General features: G+C 33.6%; 2 protein-coding genes across 6 annotated transcripts in view; one reads left to right on the top strand and one right to left on the bottom strand.

Annotated features, from left to right (window-relative positions):
• Nucleotides 1-12694, top strand: part of LOC127851179 (melanoma-associated antigen E1-like) — a 116141-nt gene that overhangs the window by 11339 nt on the left and 92108 nt on the right. The window lies entirely within an intron of this gene.
• The window catches only part of LOC127850131 (uncharacterized), a 108764-nt gene continuing 101026 nt past the window's right edge, over nt 4957-12694 (bottom strand). Inside the window, exons 1-3 of one of the 5 annotated variants that reach the window (XM_052382928.1) lie at nt 9608-9754; nt 9291-9382; nt 4958-7685 (exon numbers count right to left, since the gene is read on the bottom strand). In XM_052382928.1, coding sequence (XP_052238888.1) covers nt 6348-7685; nt 9291-9374 — 1422 coding nt within the window. In that variant the 5' untranslated portion in view covers nt 9375-9382; nt 9608-9754 and the 3' untranslated portion in view covers nt 4958-6347. Of the gene's footprint in view, nt 7686-9290; nt 9383-9607; nt 9755-12694 lie in introns of those variants that run through there. The other 4 variants (XM_052382930.1, XM_052382926.1, XM_052382929.1 and 1 more) reach the window with 4 other exon arrangements.

Here is a 12694-nt window from a genome sequence, read left to right as displayed (position 1 = left end):
CCAAAGCAAAAATCATCAAAAGATTCTATGGCGGCAATTTATATTGACTAGTTCTGCCCCTGAATAAATAAAAAATAGCAAAATATTTATGTATGATTGTGTTATAGTTGAAAATAATATATGACAATGAAAACAAAGGTCTTCTGAAGTATTACATCTCAATACAATCTTAACGATATTCCGATAGTCCAGACACATATTGACTGAGAACATTTAATCAGTTTTCTTAAGCTGCAACCTCTTGGTCATGTCTGACAATTCATTGAAAATATAAAGTTTCAAAAGCATTACAACATATTTGTGTAGTTGGTCGTGCTTTATGAGAAAGATATTTTTTTCTTTCTACTTTCTTTATTTGTTGTAATGAATTTTAGATCATCATTGCTTTCATGTTAAACTTGATCATGAACACAACCATTAATATTGACATCCAAAACTATAAATTTGTACAAGAATAGAAACATTTAAATATGTACCGATAAAAATAATCAAATATACATTGTAATTAAACACATTCCTGACATATGCATTAATGCTATCATTTCGCATGGAATTGTCATCGCTAACCTGTCATTGTGAAATTGCACAAAGATTTGCAACATAAATTTGATATTACTTTTTAATACAACCTTGCTCAGTTCACAGTCTGTTAAATGTAAAACAATAATTTTAAGTACATAAAATGAAAGTAGAATACGTCTAATGGAATATATGCCCGTAAATTGTTCAACGAAATGTTAATATTGTCATTATAGAAAAGTTCAACAACAAATGATAAATTGATAAGTGTTTAAGATTTTGACAACTACCTTGGCAAACAGACACATAAACAGCGTCTAAAATCGTCGTTATAACCGCCAAAACGGCTCATACAAACATCATGATTGGTGTAATAGATTCATTAAACATGAAATTCCATCTTTTAAGACCAACTTTGATTTTTTTTAATGAGAAAATCAAATGAAAAACTTATTTTAATTTACCTTTGACAAAAACCAGGAAGTTTATCCGAAAATTGTCACTGTCGACTGTGCCCTACTGTATTCATTGTATTTAAAGCTGAGGTTAATTTAAACCATGTAAAAATCAAGAGAAAATACGGAAAATTAAAGTTCCACTGAATTATTTTTATTGGTTTAGATTATAGTTCAAAGTTAATGGCAAACAAGTTGTTATTGTTTTGACAAAGTCCGCGAAACGGTAGTTAGAGACCGTCAAGTGAGCAACTTATTCTCGCATGAATATGTAAGCAATAAAAACTATGCCGTAGCCAATGCTTAACAATTTTGATTCAATAATATTTGTTTACATGTATTAAAGTTCAAAGTAAAACTATTATTAATGGCAAACAAGTTGCTCTTGTTTTGACAAACTCCGCGAAACGGTAGTTAGAGACCGTACAGTGAGGAACTTATTCTCGCATGAACTCCAATTATGAATAATGAAACTGTTATACTTGAAAAAAATATTGCATACTGTAATCCATGTATCTTCCTGTTCCGAGCTTTGTGTTGATAGCAAAACAAGGCATTCCTTTCTTGAAAATTTGAAGACTCTTCTTTACGTGATGGGTTTTTGCCGTATGATAACCCGTTCACATGGCTACAGTCATCACACAATCACAAATCCACTTTATCCCCTTTTACTACTCAAGAATAATATTAAATTATGTAAATGACACGGGTTCTAAACATTATTCTTCACAGTGGTCAAAATTTTCAATCGTTTGACATTTGTATTTCCAAGAATCGTTTTCTTCATAAATATCAACACTGCCATGCATTAGTTGACGTTTATCATTAACTCCAGTCACATTAATATGAACAATAAGAACACTTTTATTAATTGTTCTCTTTTAATATAGCAAATTGCTTTTCTTTAAACGACCCAATCTGTCAGGTACAATGTCGGCCATATTTGTTGTCATTGTATTTAGCGGGTCCTTTATTTAGTATTTCATAGCGTATTTATAGAATATTCTAAGTTTTCCGCACAGTCCAGCGTTCGGAGTGACGGATATGTACGAAAGAATGCGATATTGCACGAAGTTCATTAGAGTGCTAATACCTTAAAAAAATGTATCAGTAAAAAATCTTCTTACTGTCTCCGTAGACACTCGTATATTTTCGGCCTAGACCGTCAAGTGAGGAACTTATTCTCGCATGAATATGCAAACAATATTAAAAACTATGTCGTACCCAATGCTTAGAAATTTTGCTTCAATAATATTTTGTACACGTTTTATAACACTGTCATGTTATATAGTGATATTCTGTATTTACAATGCGGGTTATTGAGAACTTCTTTGCAGGGACCTATTTGTTTGTATAGGTCCGTCTTCTTTGATTGCGCATGAATGACCGCCAAGTGGTAAATCGGACTTTCACAAATTCATTCATTCGTGATTGTTTTGGCAGCCAGCCAAGTTAGCTTGTCTAAAAATTGGTATGAGTACTATGACCTAGGGGCTTCGCCCCAAGCCCAAAACTAATGCAAATGGACTCGAAAATACAAACAAAAAGGTGAAGCAACTAGCAAATAAACTATTTTAAAACGGCATTATATCAAAGAACTTACAACAATACTTGATACCCATATATCCATCAAGAGGGAAACTCAAAGGAAATCCAAAAAAACATTAAAAAGGCAACCCGTATAGAACAATTGTAAATGGCATTGGAACAAGTACTGATGAAAAAATGGCGGAGGTAGCAGAAAAGGAGCTAGAAACCTATGTAATGGAAACACCAAGCTACATAAGAGACACCACAGCAATTTTAAATGCTATAGAGAAGGAAGTAACTACACCATTACCAGAAGGAATTATCTTATACTGTTTTGATGTTGTCAAGTTATACCCATCGATTCCAAAGAAAGAGGGCCTGGAGGCATGCAAACAAGCTTTAAATGAACGATGTATTCAGACCATCAACACTGAAACGGTGATTGAAGTGATTGAAACTGTTTTAGAAAATAACGTGATCGAATTTTGCGGACAAGAATACAGACAAAAAGAGGGTGTAGCTATTGGATCGAAGCTTGGGAGAAATTATGCGTGTTGCTACATGAGAAAATGGGATGAACAATTATCTGAATACAATAAAAAACCAATATTTTATAAACGTTTCATAGATGATGGTTTTGGACTATGGACACATGGAATTGACGAACTCATGAAATTTTTCGACTATGCTAACAAAATACATCAAAACATCAAAGTAGAATTAAGATGGAATACAGAACAGATAGACTTCTTAGACATAAAAATTCAACTAGAAGATTATAAAATAACAACGGATTTATTCTCAAAACCATCAGTATGTTCAATATGACTCAGACCATCCATCAAATGTGAAGAAGGCAATACCCTATGGACTAGGAATACGTTTAATAAGAATATGTTCTGACGTAAACAAATACCGACATCGAAAAAAAGAACTAAAACAAAAACTACAGAAAAGAGGATATCCAAATAAATTTGTAAACCATGAATTATCCAGAGTTGATAATTTAAATAGTAAAGACTTACTTAAGAAGAAAGAAACAAATAAAACAGCCAACAAGAGAGTACCACTAGCTATAGCTTATTCCAACAACCTTCCAAATATCCACTCAATAATTCGAAAGCATACCGACAAACTATAAATCAGACAGAATGAAAAATGTATTCCCAGAGGTACCAATAGTTGCATACAGACGAGATAGGAATATCGGTGACATTTTAGTTCATGGAAACACAAATAAAGAAATAAACAAGCGTTTTCAACAAAAACCAAAATCATGCAAGACTAATTGCATAGTCTGTAAAATGTTGAAAAGAGGTTTTCATAACAACCCAAAAAGCGAAATTCCAAATGAAGCAATAAAACAGAACTGTTACATTTATAACTTATAACTATGTACAATATATTTTGTATCAAATGCCAAAAGATGGTATACGTCGGAGAGACAAGCAGATCGTTAAAGGAACGTGCCAAGGAACACGAGGCTGACGTGCGGCTACGAAGAGATAAACCAATCTCACAACATTTCAATGGTGCTGGCCACAGAGTACAGGATGGGTGTATCAGTGCTATCACAAATAAGAGACAGTTCCCGTTATTACAGACTTATTAAGGAATTGGAATTCATAAAGAAGTTCGAAACACAATCACCCAATGGACTTAATACAAAAAATCAACTTGATGTCCTGCTACGGATAACTATCTAGTAAAATATATGTAAAAAACATTTTATATTAATCATCAACATAAATGAATGTAAAAATAATAGTACTTTATGCAATTTATCTTATCAATAATGTGTTTATGATAGAATAGCAAGAATATATGTTTATTTGTGTCGTGTTCTGAGAAAGCTGGGCTTTATTCGTGTGCGTAAGGTGTCGTCCCAGATTAGCCTGTGCAGTCCGCACAGGCTAATCAGGGACGACACTTTCCGCCTAAACTTGATTTTCGGTAAGGAGAGACTTCCTTGAAACTTAAAATACCATTAAAGCGGAAAGTGTCGTCCCTGATTAGCATGTGCCCAGTTTTCTCAGAACACGACACATTTAATCAAATATAATTATGATATTTTACGTAGACATGAATAGAAATAATTAAATTCATTAAATAAGTTTACCCTATTTAATTTTTGATAACAAGTTTACGTAAATTATAATTAAATATGATGATGATTATTTTATTGTAAAATATCAATTTATTAAATATATAAAGCACACATTTGACATAAGATTGAGACAAAATATGTAAGTGTTCAAAGTCATTTCATTTTTGGCGAATTTTTTTTTTTGGCGCCATTTTCTATAACGTCAGTTATGACGTCATCATGTACAACGTCATTTGACGTTTAAAAACATTTTCTTTGTTATTTAAATTGTGCAGTCAAAAGACGTAAACATGTAGTTAACACATAATTTCCATTGTTTTGATAAAGGCATTATGCCGAAACGTCAATAAAAGGAGTATAATCAGAGGGTTATAATAATTTAATATCTCTTAGGATAATTCAACTGAGCTTATTTATGATTAGTTTAATGATATTTTATTTAGTGTTATTTATTTTAAATTAATATCACATATCTGCATGAAAATGTATCACATGTCCAGACTAATATTTTTTTTTGTAAACATTTTTATACGTCGTAACAATACTATTTTATTCCGCTCACCTGATCACGTAAACTCGTTTTGAAATTAGGTATAACGATCAGCCAACCATATTCTGCTGTGCTACACATTAAAGAATACTTAGGCAATCTGAATTTATGTTCCTAAGCGTTTCACCCACGACTTTTTTGAATTTGGTGGGTGGATCTTTATACTTTTAAGCAAATAAAGTAATTGCATCATTCAATTTGCAAATACTTTACCATAAATCTGTAGCCAGCCCAACGATACAGCCTTTAATATTTATAGGTTATTAGACGTTTCACTGTAAAATAGGGAGATATATTTGGACAAACATACAGTTTGACGTCATATTGGACGAGCCGTTAGGCGAGTCCAATATGACTTCAAACTGTGTGCGAGTCCAAATATATCACGTATTGTAAAGTTTAAACGTCTAATAAGCTTTTTATTCTATATCTCTTTATTCAACTCTTTGTTTCATTTTAAAATCCTTTAATTGCATCTATATTCAAGACAAGCGCTTGTGTGAATCGATTATTGTACATTCGAATACTTTTTCTCGGTAACGGCTTCTGTCATTATAAAACAATTGCTTAGTGCACTTGTAATTAACTGTCCAATATGGTAAAAGTACAGACTTTTTGGATCCAATACCGGAATATATTGGACGGTCACGTGGTACATATGAAGAATGCCGATTGGATGAATTTATTGGATATAGAATAATGCATATTATTTTTATATCGTGTTTCAAAGATAGATTTAACTGATCTCGTTTTGCAATATATGCACATGATGTACACAACGAATGTAGATACAAAAGTCTAGTACAAACAAAATGAATACGTATATGTAACATATGTGCCCTACGTGTAACTCGAACAATAACCAATAATAAACTTGTGTAGAGGTCAAGTGCAATATTTTAAGTACATAAACACGAAATAGTCAGAAAAACTCTATACTACTCATGTTCTCGCGCACGTTTCAAAAGTGTTCAGGGCAATCGTTAATATAAAAAAAGGAACTTTAATGAGAGTTTAAAATATCAGAACTATGAGTTAAGCATCTATTTAATAAATAGTGCAAACACGATGTTATATTTTTTAAATATAAGCCGTCGATGTGTCCCTTTATGCATTTTTTAAAGATACCATATTACAATTATTACAGCTATGATACACATGTAATTTAAGTATTTTCATTGCATTATTACATTAGCAGTCGTATTAAAACATCTATCGGACCAATTGCAGGATTGCCCTCCTGACGAATTCGTCCCAACACGTCACTCACGTTGAGGCAACTATAAAACTCCAAAGCCAAATATCCAAGATCTAAGTCCCCATTCTCATTGGTTATTTGCGTAAGTCTATTTTGTAACTCCAGATACAGCATCTCCACCTCCATCCTTTTCTGGCTAAACCACAACATCGGCTCCGGTGACGCAACAATGGCCTTCCGTATCTTCTCTAATCTAAGTATTACCCTGGGGCCTTCGTCCATCATGTCCGTGATATCTGCTACCCATTTTCTCTGCAGCGCATCCTCCAACCCACAGGCTGCCATTAAATTTCTCTCTGGAATCATGTAGTAGCAAAGATGTTTTTTGTCAATTGCAGTCCTAAGCTGTCTCAGACCGTCATACAGCCAGTGAAGTAAGCTACGTTCATAAAACTCTGTCGGTTGTGTGTTTTCAGCTTGCCATAATATTATGTTTTTCAACACGTACGATGTTATTTCTTTTTTAGTTGGTTTCAGTAAATCTTTGAGGATCATTTTAAGAATAACATAGACTTTAGCTTGTGTTCCATTAAGATTGTTCACTAGCTCTGTCTCCCCGATGTTGAAACAAATCCGCCATTCAATGTGCTTGTTATCACTTCCCTTGTGTCCTACCGGGGTTACACAAGCTCCAAATGAAACGACTTTCTGAACTATGACTGGTGACGGCCAATGTCGGGGTCTGGCAGCCCATCGTTGGAGGATGCTGGGGCAATGACAGGGTATTGCGTCTACAATGTCATCATATATAATGTCTAATCCTACAACAGGTCTCGACGGCCCGGTTGGTTCAGCATAACGACTAAGTAATGGAGGCATATATAAATCTTGACATATATACATATAATCTTGAAATAAACGACTGCTTAACAGAACTTCTCCATATCCATTATGACAAAGAGAATTGTAAATTTGTGCAGAAGGAATAGTAGCTGGTCTCTCTTGTAAAAGTATACAGTGTCCTGGATATTCACGTGTATCCATCCTAAATACGTCTATGTCATCTGGTATAGTGTCAAGATTGGTACCAGCTTCCACACAGAGTACATGTTTCAGTATATATAAAGTGTCCTTATCACTTTCAAAATAGCCGGTCAGTCCCTCTGCCTTGCTACCTGCTGTGATTGAAATAACATCAGTCGATCGTTTATTCCTCAGCCTATCCAACCCCCTATATTTCTCAACTCGCCACCGTCTGATCTCCTCGCCGTATCCCAGCCGGGTCATTATAGTACAGATCTCCACGGACACACTTTCCACATAATTCTAAAAACAAAATGACACGATGTTAATGCCAGTTATAGATTAAAATTGTATTGGATTTAAACTACAAACACATTAAAATAATAATCTTGAAAGTTTTGTTGAAATATAATTCAGATAACTGTTAAGTTTGTTAAATTAAAAAGTATGACTCTTGATATACGATTTAACTGTATGTTGAATTATTAAATAGCACCATAAATAGAACAAGTTCAATTAAATACATGCATCATTTGTGTAATATTTGTTTATCATTTATTGTATTTAAGTACGTGTTTGAACATTAAGATTTACAAGTAGTGTTTATAAACACACACACGCACCATGGTGTTATGGATAGTAATAATACAAATATTGTCATTTTATACAAAATCAGTAATATATTTGTGGTAATGCAATTGTAAAAGTAATCTTTCGCTCTTGTGCCGAGTCTTATTTTTTTTTTAATCATTGATTATACCAACTAAATATGGCGTTATTATATCCTTTTTATGAAGAAAATTGCATGTATGCACTATGTTGAAAGGTGGGTTCATTTTAGACAAAGGCGCATTCTTTAGTTATAGCTTAAAACAGACTAAACGTGATTCAGATCAGATTGATAAGACAAAATATATGTTATCAAATAATTCGGGATCCACGTTTGAGATTTCATTAAATAGTCGCTCCAAAACCCAACAAAACTAATAATATGACGTTTGTTTTGAAAACCCAGTTTATAAAGCTGCACACATTGTGAGTTTGAAATGTCATTCCGGGTGATTGTGGAAAGTAATTCCAATAAAACGATACTTGTTAAAGATTGTGTTTACATGCATCAAGAACATAATAAACAGATAACTGCAGATAGTCATTCTCAAAGTGTAGGGATATTATCATATTATTGTTAGAGGCTAATTTCTGAGGATAGAGTATGAATAAAATTATAAGGAGACTGATACGTACCAATTCTTTTATGACAATGTGTGGATAATAACGAATGTACTCATATTATTAAAGTTTCTTATCGAAACTTTAAGGACTAGCTAACTTCATTCCATTCAATTATTTTAATTATGCTCATTGTTTCGTTTTCAAATTAAACATCTTTAAATACAAAAATGAGCCGGCGGATGTGTGTTGAAAGGCTCTCCTGACCTACATGAGAGTGAAATAGTACACGCTGCTGCGTCTGGGAATGCCCTTGACTTACCTAATAATGACAACTATTCACACTGATGCTTCTGGAAACGCAGTCAGTCGTTGACCTACCTGGGAATGACAGCCATGGCCGCTGATGCACCTGGGAATGACAACTGTAGAGGACAATGCGCCTTGGAACGCTCTCGGTCCACGACTCATCAGAGAGGTGAAAACTATGCGAGCTGCTGCGTCTGGTAACGCTCTCAGTTTATTACTTACCTAAGAATAGCATCTTTACGAATAAGTGCATCTTAAAACGTTCTTTGGTCTTTACTGACCTTAGATTGACAATTTTATACGCTGCTGCGTCTGGGAATGCTTGAATTATCTGAAAGTGACAACTACACACGCTGCTGCGTTTTAGAACGCTCTCAGCCAAAGACTTACCTGAGAATTATAACTATACCACATTATTCTCTGACTTACTCGAGAGTGACGGCTGTACAGGCCGCTGTGTCTATGATCGCTTCCAGTCTCTGACCGCGTATATACCACGCCTCCTTCTGCCATTTTCAAAGCTGGGAGTAAACATAAATTTGATTACAAAATCCGTGATTCAATAAGCGAAGGCATTACGAAGGGTAATTCTTTGTGTTCATATTTTGTTTCGTATAAATAATTTGTTTTGTTCAAAGTTTAAGTTCTGATAACCTCGCATTAAACTTCACAAAACGAAATAAGCGATCTGCAACCTATTATGTCTTATCACACTCATAACGCAATATAAAAATATACACACATACCTTAATAATCAAAAGCCTTAGAGACTATTATCCTCCATGTTCATAACTGGCCTGTGTTTATGAAACACTGAACGTGTACGTATATCGTCATACGGGTACAGACAGTCTTGGTCGTATCAATGAACCTGGTTGAAAATAAAATCAAAACTAATTTCGCAAAACCAAGCGAGCATTCTCATAGTTGCAATAATCCCACTCCCTTCTAATGAACCTTCGGGTCGCTGTACAGTTGTACTCATAAAAGCTCAAAGCATTCATGAAGACTTATGATTCTCAATGGTTCTATTGTTTGACCTTTTAAAAGAAACAAGCTTGAACTCTCATACGCATATTTATGTACATCAATCAATCGTTCGATAAAGCTGTAGAAAGAACATGAATAAAACATGACAAAAAAACGTCCAATTCGAAAAAAGTTTATTTTCAAACCACATGCGAAATTAGTTTGAACGTAAGATACTGTAGTTTTTAACAATATTAAAATGTTTTGCACTTTCGATTTAAAAATACAATCAACTTGAGTGCCTGCATTATTAATTCGATTTGTTATCAAGCATTTTGTAATGTTCACTAACAGTCTACTGCCACGACGGATTTAATATGATTTTAGCTCACGTTCATCTCGAACAAATGACACAATCCAACACACATAGAAGGTAGTATAGAAACATTTCGATTTTAAAATCATTCAAAAGCAATTTCTTAGAACTAAAGGTAAACGATTGTTTGGCCATATACACTCGCACGTGATATAAACAAACGAGTATTTTATATGATACACACTTTTATATGTACGCAAATGAAAGTAAGAGATGACAGTCAATCAACTTACCGAACTAACGTACGAGAAAGGAATTGTCCAGGTGTAATAATCTCGCTGTTATAAACTACTTAAGTCCACGGTTAAGTCATTTAGTTATATTAATTCTTTAACAACTTTCATTATATAATTAAGCGTTTCATAACACAATGAAGCGCCTGCTATATCTGCCGTCAGTTCAACTAGAATTAATGTTTTCAGTGGGGCTTAACACGTGACTTAGATATAATCGGCATACCCTGATTTCCTCTTAAAATAACACCACTTCGTAAGACCGCGACATACTATGATCGAAAAACGCGTGTACAGAAGGTTCTTCTGTGGCTGTGGTGTGAGTAGATATGAGCCTCGGTCTCGGAAAACAGGGCTTAACGCATTGAGTAAAGTGTCGTCCTTGAATAGCATGTTAAGTGCGCACAGGCTGATCTGGGACGAACGATTCCGCCTTTAATGGATTTTCGAGGCTTCCCATAAGCAAAAAATTGCACAAAAGTGGACTGCACTGCCTAATCAGGGACGACACTTAACTTAGGGATGCATTAAGCACCGTTTTCCCAGAGCGAGACTGGATTGTATGTAATAGAACTGATAGTGTTTTAAATCAAGTGCAATCGCATTCCACTTAGTTGCAATTCACCTGATAAAGGAGAAGATTGAAAATTAATCATTATGATATGTAATCGCATAACATTAACATTCTTTAGACCTAAATACATGATTCAGTAAATTAAACATTCAGTTGAAAAAATAGGAAATATCAAACTTAAAATTCGCTAATTATATATCCTCCGAATTTTGCCTGTGAAAGCCGATATATCATGATTTGCTTTGGTTGCAGAGGAACCTCATTATTTATTGCAGAATTACTCCATGTTTGTTTCTGCAGAATAACTCCATGATGTGTTTCAGGTTAACAGCATGAGGAATCGCAAAATAACCTTTAATCTTTAATCATCTTTAATTTGCTTCAGATTTAACAAAAATCAGGTTTCGGGTGGTGTTTGAATGAGAATTAATTACCGCAAAGTTATAATTATACTAATCGTTGCAGTTACATTGTAAATCTATTTTAATCCAAATAACTTCTATAATTTGAACCCAATAGAATCTGCACGCTAGGTAAATTGGAAATAATTTCCTATATTGATGTTTGACAAGCATCGGAAAATAATGATAGCACTTGTGTATGCAGCATTATTCAAGTAATATGCGGTCATTTATGGAATAGGAGATAAAAAGCATATTGATTTATTCTTATACACAGTAGTTTATTACTAAAAAGTCAGTCAGTAACAAATACTTTGCCAAACATATTGCGGGGATTGTTTCATATTGTTGAATAAGTGTCAACATTGAATCATCTAGTAAACTGTTAAACCGTTGATGAGTTTTAATACTCAAAATACTTTTACCAAGTATTAAGTCACAATGATGGCATTGTTTAGTTAAGTGTGTGTTTAAAGTAACATTACTACTCAAAATCAACGAAAATTTCGTACAATATTTCGTAAAATAAAGCTAAAATATAATTGTCCCTTATGGCAATTGCCGAAATTGTATTGCCAGATGTGGTCTTGTAAAATATATGTTTGTGGATACAAAATGCTCGTTTTTATTATGGTTTTAACATGGTGCCATTTTAGTGATCGTGTGTCCTATGAATAGATATATTCGCAGGAAATTAGCATAGAACTTTTTGTGTCCACAAATAAATAAAAAACGAGCATTTTGTATCTACAAAAATCTGATTGTTTAGGTTTTAATTTTATTTTACGAAATACTTTACGAAATTTTCGTTGATTTTGAGCGTTATAGAGACTTTAAGAAATCAATTAGTTTCAGATGAAAACATCTCAGTATGAATAGACTAGCAAGCCTTAAATCTTCCTTATAAAGGAGTAGACTCCTCACTCTTAACTAGTGGCTGAGTGTGCAAACAAACTTGTAAAAGAACCACTTAAAGCGGGACGGCACGATTTTGTCAAATATTTATGAATATATATAAAATATGTATAAAACTTATTATACATATATTTCAATATAAATTAAAATAAAAGTTAAGAAGAACATTTGTCGAAAAGTTCGAAATAAGCCAATATTTATTTTTAATTCTGAAATCGAAAATGTCTGTACAGTCGAATTTGCCAGCATGTATATTATGCATGTACGATGTGAATCTAAATTTAGTTTTACGGATCATTTTAAATTCCTGCAACGATATGTATTCATAAGACATACGAACACTTATTTCGATCCTAATAAAAAGA

Source organism: Dreissena polymorpha, chromosome 11 (assembly GCF_020536995.1).
Source record: "Dreissena polymorpha isolate Duluth1 chromosome 11, UMN_Dpol_1.0, whole genome shotgun sequence".
NCBI classification, from domain to species: Eukaryota; Metazoa; Mollusca; class Bivalvia; order Myida; family Dreissenidae; genus Dreissena; species Dreissena polymorpha.
This window is presented reverse-complemented; position numbering and strand designations above follow the sequence as displayed.